The following is a 23,325-nucleotide window of genomic DNA, read 5'->3' as shown; positions in this document are numbered from 1 at the left end:
CACTCTACCTATGACTGTTTTAAAAAAAAAGAAATTGTAACTGTTTTGTAAATGTATGTGTGTACTGGTAAAAAAATTATAATGCTGTCCCAGCAGTACTGCCCAACAGTGACACTGAATTGCCTTTTCCTGTTCTTTTATGCCATCTATATAGGTCAACGCCCATCAAAAGCGGGAGATATGGAAGACCATCGCAAAGAAGGCCCTGTGGGTCCACAAGCAAAGTAGCCTGCACTGTTTGAAGAGTTGGGAAGACCTGCGTCGTGCCACCAGAAAATCATTGAGAACCAAGTCAGTCAGTCTTCCCAGTGATCATGGCAGGAACACCGCAAGCTGAGATAGCCCACATCCTTGCATCACTTACCTGGAGCTTGATGGGCAGATGAGGGTCCAACCGCAGCAAAAAGGGGTAAGTCATTTTTTTAAGATACTGTTGTGGTTTCACCTCTTTACTTTCCAGCTATTTTGTATGCCAACAACTGTGAGGAAGAAACACATCCAAAGCCCATGATGATTTTTTTAGACATAAGTTGGTCAGACTGTGTCTGTTGCTGTGTGTGGTGGTTTGCTGTGAGCTATATCATGCCACTTGATTCCTCCTCTCAAGGCAATTACTGTTGTGGGCAGACACATGGCTGCTTGCAAAGAGAGAGATTGCCAGCATTTTCACAATGACATGAGGGACCGTTTCCCAAATTATGGCCCTGGTCATGATTGGGTTAGATGTGATGATATGTCACTAATGTGTGTAGTGAATGTAGGCTTCCTTACCGGTGACTGTGGCAAACTGCACAATTGTGAAGCAACTGATATATCAGACTTGCTACGTTGGTGCTATGCCAATGTGAGAATGTTCATCTGCACTGAATATTTAGATGTTCTGTGTACAGTGACATCATTCCTTATCTGACACATGTTTGAAAGCATCTTCTCCAGCAAACGTATGAGACTTATGGTTCTTTATGTTGACAGTAACTGGTGGAGTAAGCCAGTCTGTGATTGGCAACATAAACTTATTTGCCAAACTGTAATGTAAGCAACAGACAGGAATGTGTCCACATTGAGAGTTTTGTGCATCCCACACACTGCATTTTGGTGTCCTTAGTTCTGCTCAGAGGGGAGGTTGTAAGGGACATTTGCATGTGCAAGGTAACATCACATAGATACACAAGACCATGTCCACTCACCTGAATTCCAGGTTCCGCTGGAGCGAAGAGAATAAAACCCTCACCCCTAAACACTATTATCTCGTATCTGAACTGAACAGGGAACGAGCGAATAGTCTCTGGGGAAAGGATTGGGAACAGGGATTTGGGAAGGGAAGAGAAACAAAAACGCTGGTTCACAAAGGAGTGTCACTGTTGTTCTAAGAAAGGTGCGTCAGGGTTTGGTTCAGGAATTTCTAACACCAAAAACAAATAAAAAACAACAGAACTACAAATAACACAGAGTCTTTCAGCAACATAACAATAATTATTATCATTCGATTGAGCAATTACCTTTGCCTTTCAGCAAAATCACAATAATTATAAGCACTTGAATGCTCAACTATTAAACACTCACAATAAAATCAAACTTATACATTTGTTATTCTTTTTCACACAATAGACACTCAAAAAATAATCAGAATAAGCGTCTAGTTTTGCATAGATATCAACCGATGCTTTAAGGAGTTCATAACACTTAACTTCAATGCTGCCTTTAAAAATACTTCTCAAGTTGTCTTTGGAAAATAGTCTTGTATCACAGTTTTCTCAACATCGACGAATGTTTTTCATAATGGACCAAAAGATCACTGACCTCAAGAAGGTTGAAAACAGGGGAACGAGAGGGGGATTACTCATAAATCAACTTCTCCTGGAAAGTTTCAATTATTTGAGGGAGATGGAATACTGTTCGTAAATTCTCCAGCTGCTGCAAAAGTAATCTGCTCCAGAGAGGGACGCGCCGATGAAACCTTGCACTGAAATGACGATTCAGAAAGAATCACGGAAACTCCATCTGAACCGGGAACACCTGCGAGCGAAGGAAGACTCAAGGCTAAGCACAGGAAACACCTTGGCAGTTCTATTTATAGACTGGTGATGACTCAACAGACACATGCTGGTGATGAGTCATCAATCACTTCTGATAAGTCATGCAAAGGAATTCGGTGCTGAGTCATCAGACACATGCTGATGATGAGTCATCAAACACTTCTGAGGATTCATATGAAGGAATTCGATGTCTCCATAAACCACTTGGCACACAGTTCACAAATGGGACAACACTTGCTTTTATCAATGTAAACAAACATGAAATGTAGTTTTCTTCACAAGTTACAGGGAAGTGCTGTGCTGTAAACACATTCATGACGTTTCATCGTTCTTCATACATGCTGATTTACTTTGTGAGGGTGCAGCAAGAAGCATGCATGTGTGAGTGTGAGTCCTAACATAGATGTTGTGGTGTCCCACTTTGGTCAGACAATTTCCTTCCAAAAACCTTACCCTTTGGGAGAAGGGAACCAATTTTAGCTCTGCACTGCAGTGGTTCAGAGATGTAGCCAGGCCTATATGTTTACTCATGCTGTTGGAAGCCTTTGTTATGGAGTGAACTACAAGTCTATGAGTGATAAAGGCATACATGATGTGGGAGCAGAGATGGGGGATAATTGAACTTATTGCTAATGTTGTATGATGTACATTGATGTCCAATTGTATTCTCACATATACACTATAACTGTTGTATAATTCTTTTCAGCATCAACTGGGCAAGGCAAAGGTGACAGTGGCCACATCATTGGCAATGAAGCAGGCCGCTGGGGATCGAGTGCTGAGACCACCAACACTGAAAGACCCAGTGTCACAGAGGGTGAGGGGGCTGGCCCGGAGGCCACAAGTGACTTGACATCTTTCTTGGAGGCCTCCAATGATGACCAGTCCCTAGTCGGGGTGGACCCTGGAGTGACTGCGACACCTGCGTCTTCCTCTACCCCTGCATTCCCAGCTCTACCCTCCCTGTTTCTACCCCCACAGTTGGCTGTAGCCACCTCCTATAAGGGGCAGCATCACCTTTGCTGCAGGCACCTCTGCTCCTTCCTCGGGGTCCCAGGATGCACTCACTGAGTAGGCTGTGGATCTATTAAGAACCCACACTGTAGCCCAGACTTGTTCTGTGTGAGCTAATCACCTGAATTCCAGGCGCTCCCATGGGGAGATGACAATACCCCAATCCCGGTGAGGACTAACGTGACCGCGATGAAGAGTACATTGTCCTCTTGCAAGTCCTCAAGGGGAAGGGGGTTTTGGGAAGAGAAAAAGAGAAAATAGCAGCTTTTTCTTCGTGGACTGCAGAATCGGACTTCTGGACCCTGGCCTGCATGTTGTGTTGGGCATCAGGACTTCTGATTTCTCAAAATACTGGGTTCTTGGTTTTTAGGATTCTGGGCTGCAAAAGAATGACTTCATTAATACATTGAATTTGCATAAACTATTGCAAAATGCCAGTTATTGTTCCCACATTGTGCATACATTTCTATAAGGATGAACAAGTCTCTCCCTCTTTTTACAATACTTTCAGAGTCTCTGAAGCACTGTCCAAACTCAAAAACAATCAACTTGAGTAAAGGGCTTCTTTGTGTTCTGGCGAAATCTCTTGCCAATAATAGTTTTGATAAACTTGCTCTATTTCTGATCTCCTAATTCTCAGGGGAGAGCTTGTTACTGGAAATACGCCCTTAATGTCTGTTTAGTGGTATCTTAGATTCCCATCCAAACGATAAATAATGCTGGTTCTTATTGTCATGAATTATTTAAAAAACGGAGCTCTGTTTAATTTAAGCGATTAATCTTTCGTTACCTTGAAATGAAGTTACTTGCTTGAAAATGTCAGAAGAATCCAAACTGGGTTTTTTCACCTTTCTTATTTTCCTCTCTTTTACAGAAAATACAAGATCGTTGGCAGAAGATGGAAAAGGAGATCTGGAACTCTGCAGGAAGCCGACCGGAGGGCGAGGATTGCTGGAACTTGACTGGAGGCTGTACAGAGGACGAGAAAAGCTGGAACGTGACTGGAAGCTGGTCAGAGAACGAGGAATATTGGAACTCAACTGGAGGCAGGCTGGAGGACAAGGAACTTGACTTCCACTGGAACTCCACTGGAAGCAGGCTGGAGGACAAGGAACTTGACTTTACTGGAAACAGGTGAACAGAGCAATAGGTATGAAGCCAAGCAAGGCCTCAGACTCACAAGCATCCTTAAACAAGGAAATGGGCACATGTGCTTTTTGGCAGTTGATTGCTTGTTAAGTAAATGAGCAATAATCCTCCTGATTGTGGCACATGTTCAATACAGATCACATTGTGAAGAGCACATATTTTGGCAGTTACAGTTAGAACAGGTGGAAAGGCAGTTGGTTGCTTGTTAAGAAAAGGAACAATTATCCTCCTGATTGTGGCACATATTCAAAACAGATCACATTGCCAAGAGCACATGTTTTGGCAGCTACAGTTGGCACACATTTACCAGGTGGAATACAATGTGTCAACAAGCATTAGTTATAATAAGTGAGACATTTAACAAGCATTAGTTATTGAAAACTTGATATTCAAGGATGTAATTAATATACCCTAATAAGTCTGAATGTTGAAATCAACAGCACCTTACTGCAATTGAGCTCTTGGATGTGCTACTGTAACCACAACAAGACTGCACTATTGAATGCCGTCCAGGGGCTGACTGGCTACAACACCCAGGTACTGGCTTACGTAGATGCCATTTACAGTGCCCTGTCTGGCCTACATCAGTCATTTCAGGGACGGGCCTCCTCAATGACCACAGCCTCCCACCCACCCCAACCTCATGCCCAGACGCACACCCCTTCCCCATTGCAGCTGCCTGAACCCAGCCCTGCCCAAAGCACACACACAAACATACGCACACACCCACAACAACAGCCACAACCAGCACATCCCAAAACAAACACAACAAGAAACATAAGCACAGACACACATATACAGACAGCATACACATCACCACCAGAGTCACATCTCATCAGTATAACCTCCACTACACAATCACACATACACATACACACTCACACACACAACACCCACCACTACATCCACAGACATCACCAGCACACCCCAAGTCATCACACCCAGCACAACCCCAAAACACATACACCACAGACACACCACCGGTCATCATAAATGCATACACAGGCATACCCACAGACACCACAACAATATACACCACAACCACAGTGGACACATACACATGCTCAAATTAACTCAAACACCCAAACTCACTCACCCAACGACAATCAGTAAAAAATCACATACGTAAAGATGTAGCACATCTAAAGATGTAGCACATACACCAGATACTCATGCACCCTCACCTTCAACAAACACATGCACTGCAGACACAACCACTCCCTCTACCTTCCAAACCCAGCTCTCTCCTGAACAACCTACCCATTTCCCTGTGGAAAGTGTGCAAATCCGAACCCACCCGTCCCAAACCAACTTCTCCCAAACCCAAACTCACCCCTCCCAAACCCAGGGACCAAACACCCCATGAGATCATTTAGGTGCGTGCTCTGTGACCCATGGATGTCCCTTCCAAAGGAGGTTTATTCTAGCAGTGACTTTAGGAGGCAAGTGATGGGCCTGAAAGCAACTGTGGTCCACATGGGCATAGACATTGGTGATGTAAATATGTTGAGTTATGCTTTTTATTTTGAGTAAGGAAACTCAACTTTTTATAATATATTTTATTTTGTGGATTCCTTTGTCCTGGCCTTATTATTTTATTGTTACTGATAGTTTGCTGATGATATGTCTGCTTATGTGTGAGCCATGCTCTTACTCTCATTTATGACAGCAACATACACAGGTTGCAAGTTTTAGCTGCTTCTTTTAAAATGCATATATTAGTGTTGTACATTAGGATGGACATGTTGATATTGGTGCAAGCATTCATGCCATTACTGTACATTTACATCAAACGTATGTGTGTTTACGTTTCTGTGAGTGGAGAATGCATGTTTGCTTATTTTGCGATTCGCTGTCAATAATATGCACATATGCATTACACAGATGACCTGGCACTTTACATGTGATTATGATCATATGTTAGTGATATGTAGCACACACCAAGGGGACATGGGACCTTCGTACATCTCAGACATGTTTGCTGTTCAACAGTGATTATTGTGTTACATTCTGAGTTCAACCACCTGTAGAAGGTTGTAGTGATATTGCTTCATTGGAATGGGTTTGTTGGGTTAAAACTGGGGATACTGTTTCAGTTGCTTCTTTTGATATTTTGGGTACATTCTGGCATACACATGTAAGGGCACATTCCTATTTGTGATTGGTGAGCCTTTTTTGTGTAGGTGCCCATTGCCATGTAGGCAATCTGTCACTAATTGGTGGGTGCTACTTATATCCCAGGGCCTGTTCTAATACATGTTTATGCTTCAACATTACACATTTCAGCATTATGCAAATTATTGAGGCATGCACAAGTCCAGTGTTGCTATGCAGCTATAAGTCAGAGGGTAACAGGAATGTATGTGACATACCTTCCGTTCCAGTGACAACAGGGCTGATTTCCATCTTAGGCCTTGCCCAGTTGGAACTGGAGGACTGGTAGCAGCACGTTCATGGCAACAGGATAAGTGGAAAGCGTTCAAAAGGTGGATTTGCAGGTTATATAGCTGCCTCTCCACCAGTTCAGGGGTGGGGGTTTAGCCACCACAGTTGTGACGGCGTGACTGCCCATCATTATTGGTGTGGCGGTAAAAGCAACAGTCTTCCCCCCGCCATCCGCGTTTGCCTGTGGTGCTGTCGACGCAGGAGAAGATTCTTGGCAGTGACGGCAGACAGTCGGCAGTCTTTCACCTGTGCTCCTGCTGGCATCTAAATAGGGAGGGCGGGCTGTCACGTCAGCAGTTTTCCCATTGAAAAGTCAGTGGCAGGACCATTCCTGCCAACATCTAAATCAGGCTCTAAACCACCTTCTTTTGTTTGCCCTGCAGTTGTTCAGACAACTCAGTGGCTTTCTCATCTCAATCCACTCTTACCGTTGGGGGCTGCCATTTGAGAACCCTCTTCCTCAAGGGTATTGACGACTGAGGAATTTCTAGAAAGAAGCTTGTTAACACTGCAAGATTATATTTACCATTTCTATGATTCTTCATCACAGCTTTACCCAGTGGAACACTGGTCTAACTTGGCTGTTTGCCAATCCTAAAAATTGGCCTTTGACCAATTCCTCATGATCGCTTCAAAATTAAGGTGCTTAAAATAATGTGCAGCCCCTTCTAGCAGTATATAAACACTCAATGAACAGTACTACGAGGAGTCACAAACCTGCCCGTTGGCTTCATTGATCATTCCTTGTTGGAGACTTGTTATTATTAGTAGAGATATGTATGCACTTACCACTAGCAATAATGCCCCCAGACAATGTTTGGCCCAGTCAAGGTCTCAAAACATTAACCCCTGGCTCAACTCCTATTAGCTTTGCAACAAGCAGGCAGGCTTATCTTAGGAAACAGGTATGTAAAGCATTTAAACACACCAATGCAGTAAATAAGTAAGGCACAACACACAATAAAGATCCCACACCAAATTATAAAATTAGTAAGTATTTGTATCCTTAAAATGACACCAAAATGTAAAAAATCCATTATGGAAAACCAGAATTATGTATCTTTTTAACGATAAAATAATAAAAAAACGTTTCTAGTGCTTAGACATCAATAGCACTAACCGGGGACATCTGGTCATGCTTGACCAGGACCAAGACAAAGTTTGAGCTCTGCTTGGATACACTGAGCTGAAGTCCTCAGTCAAAATTTTACCTTTGCACTTAGAAACTTTTCTGGAGCTTTTCCCTCCCAATGTTGTGCGGTCCTTCTCAGCAAGCCAGTTTCAATGCAACTTCGTCGGGCTGCTGTTCCACTGGGCCCTAGTCAAATCCTGGAGGTCTGGAGCTCCAGAGCTTTCACCGGAACAAACCTGAAATCCTGGCCGTGTCGTGGTTGAAGGTAGTCGGCTTGACTCACGACGGCGAGTCGGTCCACTTATAAAGTGTTTTCCAAAAATTGCTTCAAACGTCTTCAAACCTCTGGAGGTCCTTCCATAAGTTCTCCTTTGGGTGTCAAAGTGTCCAAAACACAAATCCTAGGGTCTAGGAGCCCTGAGATGGCCCTTGGAAGTTTGGGACTTCAATTCCCACAGTGCACTTGGCTAAATCTTTGCACGCCCACTTGATACACTCCAGGCTGGGGACTTTTGTGGAAGCTGGTACAGGGAGGCTCTTTTAACCTGTTGCTTTCAGGAAGTCCACTCCTGAGTTCTTTGAAAAGCAAGGCAATGTCCTTTGGGATGTTGTTCCAGTGTGCAACAGGAGCAATACTTCAGCATGCAGTCCTCTGAGTTGCAGACCAGGGTTCCAGTAGGGCAATCCTTCTTCTTCTTGTGGTTTCAGGCAGCAAATCTGAATTGCAAATGCAGATCATCCACTTGTATTCAATCATCTTGGGGGACAGTCAGTGAGCATCCTTGTCCAATGAGCTGCAGGTTACCACCTAGAAACATCTGAACATCTGCAAAGTCCTTTCCTAAGATCACTATCTTTCTGTGGGTTACAGGGTGAGAGGGCAGGCCTGGCTGCATTCCTTTTTGACTCACTTCCTTTTGAAACCTCAGCTTGATTTACCCAGCCCCCTTCCTAGCCTGTCCTCAGCCTCTGCTACCCTCCCCCATTAGATAGTCTTTGCACAAAGCAGGCCACCTATCTCCTCATCAAAACAGCCTGGCCAATCCTGTTAGAGGTGACCAATCAGGAGAGTCCACTAGCAGGCAGAAAATTGGCTTACAGAAACAAAAGTCTTAGAACTTCTGTTATGTACTAGTTTTCACAAATTAAATAACAAGACCTTGGGGGTGACATATGTAAAAAAGAAGGTAGTTTACCCATCTTAAATCCTAAAGTCGAGTTTGCACACATTTTACTTTTTAAAGACAGTCCGCAAGGCAGGGTTGCCTTTAAGAATTACAGCAGGCACCATAATAGCACACACTCTAGTGTAGGACATCTTACTGGGCCTCTACATTTCCTCGCCCTTTTATATACTAGGGAGTTATAGGTAGTTTAAATCCCCTTGCCCTATTATATACTAGGGACTTACAGGGTCTGTCATTGCCAATTGGAATTATACCATTGTACCATTTGACCATATACCTTTTATTCAGAGCACTGCCCCTGGGCCGGTTTACCAGAACCCAGGGGACACTCAGGGTCAGTTACCACCAGTATCAGTCAAAACATTGGGGTGAACATGCTGACATGGTAACTTTCTCACATTCTTGTTCTTTCTTTTCTCCCTTGATCATTCTTTTTACATGATACTGGGTTCTCCTCCTACAAGGTTTTTAAGTATACCATGCCCCAAATAGCTGTCAGTATGCAGCAATGCAATGCAGTCAACCAAATTTGCTGCCCTGCATTGTGTGAGAGGGAGAGAGTAGGACAGACCATATTTATTATGATATGTTGCAGTTGCATCATCCCATGGTGCCGGTGCACTACAGGTTGCCATGCATCATATAAAGTCACATGCACCATAGTGCAATGGTGTGTGCACGATGTGTAGTGTTTTGTGCTTGAAGGGTACTCTTTCAGTACAAAATAGTATACTTTAACATACTTTCCAACTTTTCTAACTGTATGAGCTGAACTGCACAGTAAACATGCAGTGTTAGAAACATTTTGAGAAAATAAAACTTTTTTCAAACATTCCTGCTTTACGAAGGCGTGGGTGGTTGCATGGGAACACCCAAATATCACCCATTGGATGACCACCTGGATGTGAAGTAGCCCAAAGCTGGGCATAGCAATACTCTGTGTTACTGTAGGGCTACTTTCCAATGTAAGACAGGTTTCAAGCTGGAAAATGAATCCCATATCAACATTTTCAGTATGTTTGTGTCAACTCGGGTGATACTGCACTGGCACAAAATGTTGATACACCCTGCCTAAGCTCTTAAGGGCAGTACTGTTGCAACCTCAGCTAGCATGCATATGCTCAATAATTACATTAACAGTCCCAGCACCTGTAACATATGGACCATCATTGGAGCAAAGTATACAGCAAAAAAAATGAATAAATCCACTCCACAAAACATTATGTGGAATATAGGTTACTCAAAAAACTAGTATCCAAAGCCTCTGCACAATCATAATAACATGTATAGATGTATACAAACTGAAGGCCATGTGTTATGAATCAACTTGTGTTTAAGCTAGCTGTATTTAAAGGAAAATCAATTGCATGTTTAATTGATTTTGCTTTTGTATTTTCATGATCTAGTAGCCTTCACTAGCAAAATAACTCATTGGTCGCTATAAAAAAAATCTCAAACAGCCCATTCAATATATTCAGCTGTGACAGATGCATTTAATTTTACATGTTGGGGAATGACAGAAGGAAACACAAGCCACCACATAGGGCTTTTGGCTTTGTTAGGCCTCATCACTGAGGTATAGCGTGGATCCTGTGGGACAGCTTACATACAGACCCTCTCCTGATAGTTTGAGATGTACTTATGAGGAACAGGATCAGTACTGATTTGCACCCGGTGAATGTGTGAAAAGCAATGGGATGAAATACTACCTAGAGCGACTGTCAGTCATTTAGACGATTTGCAAGCATTCCTCCCATCACATTTTCTGAGTTTGTTATTGACCACATTTCAAGTGATGTTTAGTTTAGTTAGAAATGTCCTTCCATAAATTTGTTACTCAGTATTATTGTAAATGTAGAACATATGTGTAAAAATGCACTGGAATACAAACTGTCAATTGGATACCATGGGAATGATTGGACATCACTTAAAAAATTTAAAAGTTACTAACAGTACTAAGACGGTGAAATATAATTACTTTTTCCCCTCTTGTGCTTCTCGTTGGACTTCTTGAAGTCCATCAACAGCCTGATGAAAGTCACACACTGCAAAAAATAGACAAACAGCAAAATATTATTTTAATTAGCACATTGAGATTGAAAAGGGAAAACTGTTCATATCCAGTTGATACAACAGTGCATTTCTCCACAAGGAAACCACACAAAACACAAACATCTGAAAAGTATAAATAATAGGCTTCTGTCATGCAGGATCTTTAAGCCTTTCTCAAGAGCCCGGCGAAGTGCAAACAGGCTACATCTGTCCAAACAAAAAGGCACCAGAGCAATATTGAAGTTGAGTTGACATCATATAGTCTAAACAAAGAAATATATGTTAAACTTAAGTCCTTCAGTACATTATCAAGTCTCATGTTAGTGGGGTCATATACTGAGGGCATGTGGTCTACTTTATCATTGGTGTAATCTTGACAGCAAACATGATTTCTACAGAAAAAGTAAATGCAAGTTAAAGGCATATACTCTGCAAATTTATTTATAATCAAACTGGAGAATGAAATGCAGAACATCAGTCCCCTGCCAATCTTGGAGAACCTCCACTGAGGTTATAACTTCCATAGAGGCCACTCATCGCCACTCGTCATTGCAAAAAAAGCCAATGGTGAGTTGCAATTCTGTGTAGATCTTCACATAATAAATAAAGAAGCAGCCATCAACAGGTTTCCTCTCAATCTCCTATTCAATTAGCTTACCGTCTTAAGCATGGCACTGAAAAGTGTTCTGATTGGTTTCTTTGAACACACTCTCACATTTGGTGAAGGTAACTAATATCTGCTAGATGCTTACCAATGGCCTATTCTGGACACAGTGGTCTATACTGACAAAACAATATTATGTGATTCAAGTCTTTTCACTCACACAGAATCCAGACTGTTTTTCAGTGCCCTTTGATTTCACTGGAAATGTCACCATCAAGTGATTTCCTTCTGACTCCCCTATATATGGGGAATTAATTAAAGTTTTTTTAGCCCCAGAGTTCAACATTTGAATAGCATCTACAAGGGGTACAGTGTATTGCAGACAACACACATGTTGGCATCGGTTTCTCCAAGGAAAATGATCTGATAGATGACCTACACAGATTTCTGAAGGAAGCAGAATAGTGGATGAATTCCAACTATCTTCAATTTAATAATTCTAAAACCAAGATTATAATATTTGTTTTAAAATGAAGGAAAATACCTTACATCTACCATTTCCTCAAATGTTTAACTAAAAGATAGAATCCATTCCCAAAGTCAAAAATGTGGAGTTCACAGTTGATGCTGATACGATCCTCTGCACTCAAGTAGGGGTGGTTACAAGCAGCTGCTGCCATATTCTGAACTAGAGATATTCTGTCTTTTCTTTTTCCTGCACAAAAAGCTCTGGTAATTGGGGCAGCTATCAACTCCATGCCAGATTGCTGTAAGTGCCCCTAGTTAGCTTTCCTATAGCTCAGATCAACTGATGGCAGAAGAACCAATAAGGGTAGTGTTAGGCTGATGTTTGCTTACATTAAGAAGGATCAAATCTGATATGCCAGGAGGGTTCTCACGGGCTTAAGAGTATTAATAGACGGGCACTAAAATTGCTGTGTAGTTTAATCTGCTCACCTCAATAGAGCATGAACCTAAATATCAGTATATGAAACTGCTGAGTATTCCATAAATCAATCTAAAATCCAAAAGGGGCCAAGCACTTTGTGCTCAAGGATCACTTTTCTGGAACTCTCTTTCTGGTGCCGTCAGGTTTTCCTCCAACCTAGTCAACTTTAAAAGGGCTCTAAAACATAGTTCTTCTAAGTTGACTCCATAAACCCAGTGTAAAGCAAACACCATGTATTGTGTGTGATAGAAATCTGCTGGGGGGTGTGGCTGAAGCAGCCAAGAAGGAGGTTGCATTTCAATGCTGCTCTGCAGCCTCCCCGAATAATCTCTCTAATCCGGTGCCCTGGGTCCCACCTTGACCCCTTGAATATGGTACTGTGTGCCTCCCGACGGCTGTTGGTGGTGGGGACCTCTCTAAACTGGTGCTCCTGATCCTCTGCATGCTGCTGGAGTCTTACGACTGTGTAGCCTCGCTCCCACCCACCCAATATAGGGGATGCCAGTGGTGGCGACTAATGGACTGTACAAAAGCTGAGAGGGGAGTATGGAGGCCCTCAAGACCCACTGGGGGCTTTGACCTTTCTCCTGATCTCCCTACTCGTACTGCCTTCATTGCTGGGGGAGGCCCTTAGACCGAGGCTGTGGTTCCCATGCCGGGTGGGGCCACAGCCTGGCTGCAGTGGCTAATGTATAAGTTCCAGAATGATGTGCAGCCCAAAGACCCCCACCTTCCACCCTACAGCACATCCTTAGGAGGCCACCTACCTGCGACCTGATCTTCGGCTCTCATTCCATTGTGGCTGCCCCGGTGATTGAAGATTATGTTGCTGCCACGCTCCATCTTTGGTGATCCCTCTGCAGCACTGTTGATCCACACTGACTATTCTTTCTTGATAATTAGTGGGGCTCAGGGATGCGCGGTCTTGACTCCCTATTGGACCAGTCTCCTGCCAATGAGCGGCTCATGGATGAGGCACTCAAATTCCTCTGTGGACTGATGCCTGTTGACCAACAACCGGAGAGGGTTTGCCAGCTCTTCACTGTATCTCTACTGCCACCCAACCTTGCCCCTGTGAACTCCTGTGCAAGGTTGTGCTCGTTCTTGCCTCAGGCTTTCCCCTACCTTGCCCTAAACCAACATGAGCAAAGACAAACCCACTGCCTCTGTCTTCCAGCCTAAAATAGATAAGTTTACCACCAGTGCTGAGTAAGAAGCTGCCTGATGGACACCCAAACCTAATACCTCCTCCGTAATCAGCTGTGTATCATATCCTCTAAACAATCCAGACATCCCTGGAGTCCTTGTGTCCAAAATTGGTGAGGTTGGTGTTGAGGTTTCCTTATTACGTCAAGATCTCAGATGGCTGGTGGATTGTAGGACAGAGGTGGCGGGCTGTGTTTCTACACTTGAGGACAAATCCTCTGATCGCAAGTCCACAATGGCGTCCCTTGTGACAAAGGTCCTCGTCTTAGAGGATAGGGCAGAGGATGCATAGATTTGCTCCTAGAAATACAACTTTCATCTGGTGGGCTTTCCAGAGAGAGTAAAGTCACCTCACTCGACCAAATTTGTGAAGACATAGCTGAGATCCTGGATGTTGGAGAAATCACTTGCACCTTGCTTTGTGGTCTAGTAAGCGTACTGCATATTAATGCCTCCCCCTACATGGCCATTGAACATTAAAATCCTAAACTTCCATGATCGGGATGCAGTCCTCAGGGAGGTCAGATCTCAGAATCAGCTTCATTATCAATCCTCCCACATTATGATCTTTCCTGGACTACACCAAAGAAACACAAATCCAAAGGAAATCATTTGATGCTGTTAAACAAAAACTCAGAGCAATGCCCCTACCATAGGCACTGCTTTTTCCAACAAAACTTTGTGTTGGTCATAACTCCGGCTCCTTATTCTTCGATATCCCAGAGACTGTCTCGGAGTGGGCCACTGAACAGCGAACACTTCGTAAACATGACCCTCTGAGGGAGGACCAGCAAATTGCTCACACAATTCCCAAGCCAAAAGGTGCCCGATCACAGCAACATTCCAAACCCAGAAATAGGAAGAGAGAGGGGAGGAGATTTCTCATATGGCTCTGTGGCCTGATCCCACTGACTTTCCACCTGAATCCATGGATGGAATTACACCTCCACACTCCCAGACTCCAGCGGGTACTGGTAGTGGTGTAGCTGCACCGAATATGGACCTTACAGCCGATCCACTTATCATATGATTAACTCCATACTTGCCAATAGTCCATACCCTTGACCCATGGTGCCCCCCTTTTAAACATGAGTATCCTTTTTAGATCAATGTATGAAAACAGAGAGGTTGTTGTTGTCAAATGCCTAAGTTTATGTTTTCACTTGTTAAAGATGGGTGTTTTACGGTCAAAAGATGCTTCCAGGGTAGAAGTGTTAGTTTAGGGAAGGGGTAATTGTTCTTTTGGGTGTTATGTTTGTTTTCACTTGCTTCTATTATTTCTTGTTTCAAAAGGCGTACATACCTAACTGTTCTATTTTCTCCAAGACTCCACCATTGTGGCCTTACAAGAGACCCATCTTCTCGGCACTGACTGTCCCTTCCTAGGCAGGTTCGGCTACAACCAAGTCTTTTATTCGGGTTTCGCCAGTAGTTCAGGAGGTGTATCAATTCTCCTTCACAAGTCTTTTCCTGTGGAAAACACCAATTATTTCATGATTCACTAGTTACATATATAGGAGTGGTGGGCACTCTGGAGGGGAAGCTGTCTGCTTTTTTAGTGTATACATTCCTTCACAACTCAATAAACAAACATTTCATGACATAACCCAGGTGACAGCAATCCTTTCACATGAGGATCTCCTCCTGGGGGTAGATTTTAATGCAGTCTCAAACCCGTCTCTAGATATATCCAGACCAATTACTCATGATGCCCGTGCATACTCTTGCTTGCTCACTTCCTGGGTGACCTCCCAAGAACTCTGTGATACCTGAAGGTCCAGGAACCCGGGAAGAGCCACTTACACACACACCTCTGCATCTAATCACATCATGTCTTATATAGACTATCCATTCCTTCCCACCACTGATCTTCCAGCCACAACATGGGCCTTTATGCTCCTGCAAGGCATTTCAGACCATTCTCCACAACACCTTGCCCTTAACAGGCGCCCTATGTGGTGCCTCAGTGCCTGGTTTCTTACAGATGACCAATTGTTCACTCATTTGGATAATGAGGTCCAATCATACTTTGACATTTATGAGGGCACTGCAGTGAGCAAACCGATGATCAAAGGGGTAGTAAGAAGATACCTGGGTCAAGGAGAGAGAGAGAGCACAAGTCATACTTGACCTTGAGACACATATTCTCACTAATGAAAAGACTCTTGCCTTTCACACGAAAGCTCACAAGTGCTGGCACACAACTACCCGTGTATATGAACACAGTGATAAAAGTACCATCCTGTTATATAGCTTTGAATCAAACTTTATCCCTGCAGTGGCGAACACGTCAGGAACCATGGTCACCAGGGCGGATGATATTGTAGCCATGTTTGCATCCTACCGACGGCGGAGCAAGTTCAGCACTAGTAGCGGATATGCCCCTTCCTACTCTCACTAAAGCCCATCGTACATCTCTGGATGAACCTCTCATGATGGAAGATTCTACAATCTATCCGAAACCTGAAACATGGGAAATCCCCAGGCCTAGATGGCCTTCCCCTTGAGTACTACTTCTCCTTCTGTGATACCATATGCCCTCACTGGCTTCAACTGTATACAGAGGCACTACAAGTGGGTTCCTTTCCATGGGAGTTCTACCTGATGAAGATAGTCATCATTCCCAAGACTGACGAGCCCTCCACTGACAGTGGGGAGTACCGATGTGAAACTCTTCACCAAAATCCTAGCAACTCAGCTTCAAACTCTCATTCATCCTGACCAATGTGGTTTTATGCCTAGCCGTAGCACGAGACATTGTACACAATGTCTACAAGTTGCCTTCATTCATGTGGACAGGCTACCTACAGACACTGCCCTATTTTTGGTGGATTTTGAAAAGGCATTCGGCACAGTCAACTGGGGCAAACTAAAGACAGTGCTCAACCGAATGGGGTTTGGTGCCCAAATCCAGAGAATGCTGTCTCTCCTTTATTCACACCCAAAGGCTCAGGCCATGAGGACAGGATTGCATACACTGACAGTGTTCTGTGCTTTGCAGATCCTAGTGCCTTGAGCCCCCAAGCCCTAAACCATCTTCAGTTATTTGTGGAGGCCTCCGATTGAATAAGCAGAAGTCCCTACTTGTCCCTTTACATGGAGACAGTGCATCACATGCTTGGCAGATGGGTATCCCCATTCGTCATCTTAATTTCAATCCCTGGGATACACATTGCCTTAATGCCAGAACAGGCCTTCTTTCTTAACCTAATGGCTCTTGCGAAGACAACTAAAAAGCAGTTTAATTGTCTGGCAAGTCCTCCCTCTTCATTTACTGGTCATGGTTACTCTGATGTTGTCTTGCTTCTGACACATCCTGCAGAACTTCCCACATCACATCCCCAACACCTGGCTTCGCGAATTGGCAGCGGTGATATGCTTATTTCTTTGGCAGTGTTGTCCCACTAGGATTGCTCCTGCTAAATGCTGCAGATTGCTGAGGGCACAGGCAACAGCAATCGTCATGATAGGAGAATTTCTATAAATGGAACCTATTGGAGATTACTACACAGGCTGATGTATGAAGAGGGTCTACTATATGCTCATTTGCTAACCGCCAATCCCAATATTCACTTTCCCATACAAGTGCTACAAATACCTTCAGCTACGAAACTCTCTTAGGTGCTACCCTGCATGACTTTGAGGCCTCCCAGACTTTAATCCTCTTGAAGCAAAAGTATTGATGGGGAGGATGGAGTGTGGTGGTATTTCCCAACTATACAGTACCCTGGTGAATAATGCTCCAGAGACTCTGCAGCAAGTCGTCAGAAGTGGGAGAATGGCATTGGAAAACTAAAGAAGGTTGAGTGGTAGGAGGCATGCATGGCACACAGGGAACTTGCAATAGCAGTGTGCTTGCATCAGATACAGCTACGCTATCAAAATCAGACATACAAGCCCCTGCAATGCTTATGCACAACTGGTATCATTCCTGAATCCTTATGCATGTGCTGTCACGCCCCCCACAGCTGATTTCTTTCATATGATTTGGCAATGCCTGAAAATTTCCCAGTACTGGTCTAGAATCGGAAATACACTCTCAGCTGTCCTGAACACTCCCATCCAACTGAATCCTAAGGGTATGTTGCTGGGTGTATTGGAGGATGTTGGAGGCCCTTGTGCGTATAGCAACTCTAGTGGCACTTTGCACAGTTCTGGAAATGCACTAATCCATCAAACCTGAGTCAATGGTGAGCTGGCATGGACTGGTTCTCTGGGCAGGAGGAGTCGATTTATAAGGCTTGTGAGTGCCCCAAACAATTCTCGAAAATCTGGGATAAATAGTGGACATATTTTGGTTTAACAGTTAAAATGGAAGATATATAATCTACGGATATATGCACTGAGAGTGAGAGAGGGGGAACAGTGGCGGTTTCATTCACGAGGCCAAGGCAACGTCGCCCCCTGCCCACTGTGAGTCATGCAGGAAAAAATAAAATGGCTTAGTCATCTGAGTGGAAACCAAGCACCAGCCTGAAGGAGTGTCTAGCCAGCCCACTCCATCCAATCTAGGTGCTTCTGTCATGCAGTTAACAGCTTGAGAGCAGTGTCTGGATTGGTTAGGGAAGCTCTTTGTGTATCGGACAGCAGAACACAGAGAAGAAAGCACTGCCCCGTGGGTACGCACTATTTTATTTTATTTATAAGAAATGTATAATGCATGTAAGTGTAGTAGTTGTGTTTTATTTTGTAGTTAGTGGGTATGATTTTATTTGGTCTTTTGGAACGAGGGTGTAGGAAGTTGGCTCTGTATGTGCTATTTCAAAGTAAGGAATAGCATGCACAGAGTCCAAGGGTTCCCCTTAGAGGTAAAATAGTGGTAAAAAGAGATAATACTAATGCTCTATTTTGTGGTAGTGTGGTCGAGCAGTAGGCTTATCCAAGGAGTAGTGTTAAGCATTTGTTGTACATACACATAGACAATAAATGAGGTACACACACTCAGAGACAAATCCAGCCAATAGGTTTTGTTATAGAAAAATATCTTTTCTTAGTTTATTTTAAGAACCACAGGTTCAAATTTTACATGTAATAGCTCTTTTGAAAGGTATTGCAGGTAAGTACTCTAGGAACTTTGAATTATTACTTTAGCATGTATACTTTTTGCATAAAACATAATAAGCTGTTTTAAAAGTGGACACAGTGCAATTTTCACAGTTCCTGGGGGAGGTAAGTTATTGTTAGTTTTCACAGGTAAGTAAGTCACTTACAGGTTTGAGTTTTTGGTCCAAGGTAGCCCACCGTTGGGGGTTCAGAGCAACCCCAAAGTTATCACACCAGCAGCTCAGGGCCGGTCAGGTGCAAAGGTCAAAGAGGTGCCCAAAACACATAGGCTATAATGGAGAGAAGGGGGTGCCCCGGTTCCAGTCTGCCAGCAGGTAAGTACCCGCGTCTTCGGAGGGCAGACCAGGGGGGTTTTGTAGGGCACCGGGGGGGGACACAAAGTAGCACAGAAAGTACACCCTCAGCAGCGCGGGGGCGGCCGGGTGCAGTGTGCAAACACGTGTCGGGTTTCCTTCAGGTTTCAATGGGAGACCAAGGGGTCTCTTCAGCGATGCAGGCAGGCAAGGGGGGGGCTCCTCGGGGTAGCCACCACCTGGGCAAGGGAGAGGGCCTCCTGGGGGTCACTCCTGCACAGAAGTTCCGTTTCTTTAGGGGCTGGGGGCTGCGGGTGCAGGGTCTTTTCCAGCCGTCGGGAAATGGAGTTCAGACAGTCGCGGTCAGGGGGAGCCTGGGGATTCCCTCTGCAGGCGTCGCTGTGGGGGCTCAGGGGGGACAACTTTGGTTACTCACAGTCGTATAGTCGCCGGAGGGTCCTCCCTGAGTTGGTTGTTCTCCACCAGTCGAGTCGGGGTCGCCGGGTGCAGTGTTGCAAGTCTCACACTTCTTGCGGGGAATTGCAGGGGTCTTTAAATCTGCTCCTTGTAACAAAGTTGCAGTTCTTTTGGAGCAGTGCCGCTGTCCTCGGGAGTTTCTTGTCTTTTTCGAAGCAGGGCAGTCCTCAGAGGATTCAGAGGTCGCTGGTCCCTTGGAAAGCGTCGCTGGAGCAGAGTTCCTTGGAAGGCAGGAGACAGGCCGGTGAGTTTCTGGAGCCAAGGCAGTTGTTGTCTTCTGGTCTTCCTCTGCAGGGGTTTCAGCTAGGCAGTCCTTCTTCTTGTGGTTGCAGGAATCTAAATCTTTAGGTTCAGGGTAGCCCTTAAATACTAAATTTAAGGGCGTGTTTAGGTCTGGGGGGTTAGTAGCCAATGGCTACTAGCCCTGAGGGTGGGTACACCCTCTTTGTGCCTCCTCCAAAGGGGAGGGGGTCACATTCCTATCCCTATTGGGGGAATCCTCCTTCTTCAAGATGGAGGATTTCTAAAAGTCAGAGGCACCTCAGCTCAGGACACCTTAGGGGCTGTCCTGACTGGCCAGTGACTCCTCCTTGTTTTTCTCATTATCTCTCCTGGACTTGCCGCCAAAAGTGGGGGCTGGGTCCAGGAGGCGGGCATCTCCACTAGCTGGAGTGCCCTGGGGCATTGTAACACGAAGCTTGAGCCTTTGAAGCTCACTGCTAGGTGTTACAGTTCCTGCAGGGGGGAGGTGTGAAGCACCTCCACCCAGAGCAGGCTTTGTTTCTGTCCTCAGAGAGCACAAAGGCTCTCACCGCATGAGGTCAGACACTCGTCTCTCAGCAGCAGGCTGGCACAGACCAGTCAGTCCTGCACTGAACAATTGGGTAAAACACAGGGGGTATCTCCAAGATGCCCTCTGTGTGCATTTTTTAATAAATCCAACACTGGCATCAGTGTGGGTTTATTATTCTGAGAAGTTTGATACTAAACTTCCCAGTATTCAGTGTAGCCATTATGGAGCTGTGGAGTTCGTTTTTGACAGACTCCCAGCCCATATACTCTTATGGCTACCCTGCACTTACAATGTCTAAGGTTTTGCTTAGACACTGTAGGGGCATAGTGCTCATGCACCTATGCCCTCACCTGTGGTATAGTGCACCCTGCCTTAGGGCTGTAAGGCCTACTAGAGGGGTGACTTACCTCTGCCACAGGCAGTGGGAGGTTGGCATGGCACCCTGAGGGGAGTGCCATGTCGACTTAGTCATTTTCTCCCCATCAGCACACACAAGCTGGCAAGCAGTGTGTCTGTGCTGAGTGAGGGGTCCCTAGGGTGGCATAAGACATGCTGCAGCCCTTAGAGACCTTCCCTGGCACCAGGGCCCTTGGTACCAGGGGTACCAGTTACAAGGGACTTACCTAGGTGCCAGGGTTGTGCCAATTGTGGAAACAATGGTACATTTCAGGTGAAAGAACACTGGTGCTGGGGCCTGGTTAGCAGGGTCCCAGCACACTTCTCAGTCAAGTCAGCATCAGTATCAGGCAAAAAGTGGGGGGTAACTGCAACAGGGAGCCATTTCTTTACACAAGCCCCCCCCCAGCCCACAGGCCAGGAGACTCAGCCAAAGCTGGGAGAGTCTTCCTAGTCTGTCAGGCGAGGAAGAGTAGAGGAAATAGGCTGGTTTGTTGCAGGGCCTACTCTGCCTTACATCCTCCTGTTCAGGTCATTCCCTCTGGGGAACTGACCCACTTCCACAGTGATAGGACCTAGTCTGAACTGCCTCTTGTCTGTGCTTTTTATGTCTTCACCCATTCTCTCTATTTTGGGGTTAGAGGTATCCACCTCTGCTAATCTTATCTTAGCCAGGGTCACCCCTAGCTTACCCAAAGAGGTTACCCAGAGCTGGAGTAACCCCACCATGACCAACAGGGTCAGGGGGCCTAACTTGCTATTTGGCATGGGGTCAGACCACCATGCCAAGGATAGTGCAGCCATAAAGGCTAACACCCAGCAGAGGCCACTGACAGCTATCAGTGCCCAGAACCACACCTTTAGCTCTTCACCTACAAGGGAAGGGGCTAAGTTACAGGCTTCTTTGGGTTCAGGGTGCCTGTCTGCTGTATTACAGTGGGGGGTTACCACATCTTGTAGTAAACACCCTTCTTCCACTCTTTCTTCTGTTAGCTGAGGAGCCACCCACTCAGGTTTAACAGTTGCCTGACTAGCCAGGACTTCTTGTGGGTCAGGTTGGACTTTAACAGGGCCATTTTTGGAGTTCTCCCCTACTGGAGCAGAATCTCCCTGGCTTGCTGGAACCTTGGCTAAAGGTTGTCCACCCTTCCTACACTGTTTTCTTTTCTTTTTCTTCTGGGGCTTACTTGCATTTACTGCAGGGGTAGCACCTCCAGAATCCTTGGGAGAGGACTGGCCCTGGACCAGTTCTTCTCTTAGGCTCTGACTAACCTCTGGGTAGTCATTTCCAAGGAGACAATCAAGGGGGAGGTCTGTACTGACTACCACCCTTCTCCAGCTAAAAGTTCCACCCACTTCTATGGGCACAAAAGCCACAGGCCTATTAGTGACCCTGTCTGGGCTAACTCTTACTCTGGCCATCTCACCTGGGATGTATTGGTTTGAGAACACCAGCCTGTCATGCACAATAGTGTGACTGGCACAAGTGTCTCTCAGGGCAGTGGCTGGGATTCCATTCACCAGTAGGTGGTGGAAGTGTCTACTTCCCTCTGGAATCTCCAACTCACCTGTTGGACCCTTTTTCCAGTTGAAGGCTATGAAGACCTCCTCATCTGAGGAGTCCTCCCCAATGGCTACACTGGTCACCCCTGGGATTTTGCTAGGGGGTTTGTTTTTGGGACAAGAAGTGTCCTTGGTGTGGTGCCCTGTCTGTTTACAGTTATGGCACCATGCCTTAGTGGCATCCCAGCTCTTACCCTGGTACCCACCTTTGTTTTGGGTTGTGTCTCGGGGCCCACCCACCTGGTCTGGTTTTTGGGGGCCTACAGAGGACTCTTTTTCTTTGTTTCTAGTGTCACCCACTTTCTCCTGGGGAGGCTTTGTAACCCCTTTCTTTTGGTCACCCCCAGTGGAAGTTTTGGTTACCCTAGTCTTGACCCAGTGGTCTGCCTTCTTTCCCAATTCTTGGGGAGAAATTGGACCTAGGTCTACCAGATACTGATGCAACTTTTCATTGAAGCAGTTACTTAAAATGTGTTCTTTCATAAACAAATTATAAAGCCCAACATAGTCATGCACTTCATTTCCAGTTACCCAACCATCCAGTGTTTTCACTGAGTAGTCAACATAATCAACCCAGGTCTGGCTCGAGGATTTTTGAGCCCCCCTGAATCTAATTCTATACTCCTCAGTGGAGAATCCAAAGCCCTCAATCAGGGTACCCTTCATGAGGTCATAAGATTCTGCATCTTTTTTAGAGAGTGTGAGGAGTCTATCCCTACACTTTCCTGTGAACATTTCCCAAAGGAGAGCACCCCAGTGAGATTTGTTCACTTTTCTGGTTTCGCAAGCCCTCTCAAAAGCTGTGAACCATTTGGTGATGTCATCACCATCTTCATATTTAGTTACAATCCCTTTGGGGATTTTCAACATGTCAGGAGGATCTCTGACCCTAGTTATGTTGCTGCCACCATTGATGGGTCCTAGGCCCATCTCTTGTCTTTCCCTTTCTATGGCTAGGATCTGTC

At 45.1% G+C, this 23,325-nt stretch overlaps 1 protein-coding gene across 1 annotated transcript in view; it reads right to left on the bottom strand.

The window, feature by feature from the left end:
* Window positions 1-23,325, bottom strand: part of ADSS1 (adenylosuccinate synthase 1) — a 438,091-nt gene that overhangs the window by 115,542 nt on the left and 299,224 nt on the right. Inside the window, exon 5 of the mRNA XM_069207315.1 lies at window positions 10,942-11,008. Coding sequence (XP_069063416.1) covers window positions 10,942-11,008 — 67 coding nt within the window. The remainder of the gene's footprint in view (window positions 1-10,941; window positions 11,009-23,325) is intronic.

The sequence above is a fragment of the Pleurodeles waltl genome, chromosome 9 (genome assembly GCF_031143425.1).
Source record: "Pleurodeles waltl isolate 20211129_DDA chromosome 9, aPleWal1.hap1.20221129, whole genome shotgun sequence".
Classification (NCBI taxonomy): Eukaryota; Metazoa; Chordata; class Amphibia; order Caudata; family Salamandridae; genus Pleurodeles; species Pleurodeles waltl.
This window is presented reverse-complemented; position numbering and strand designations above follow the sequence as displayed.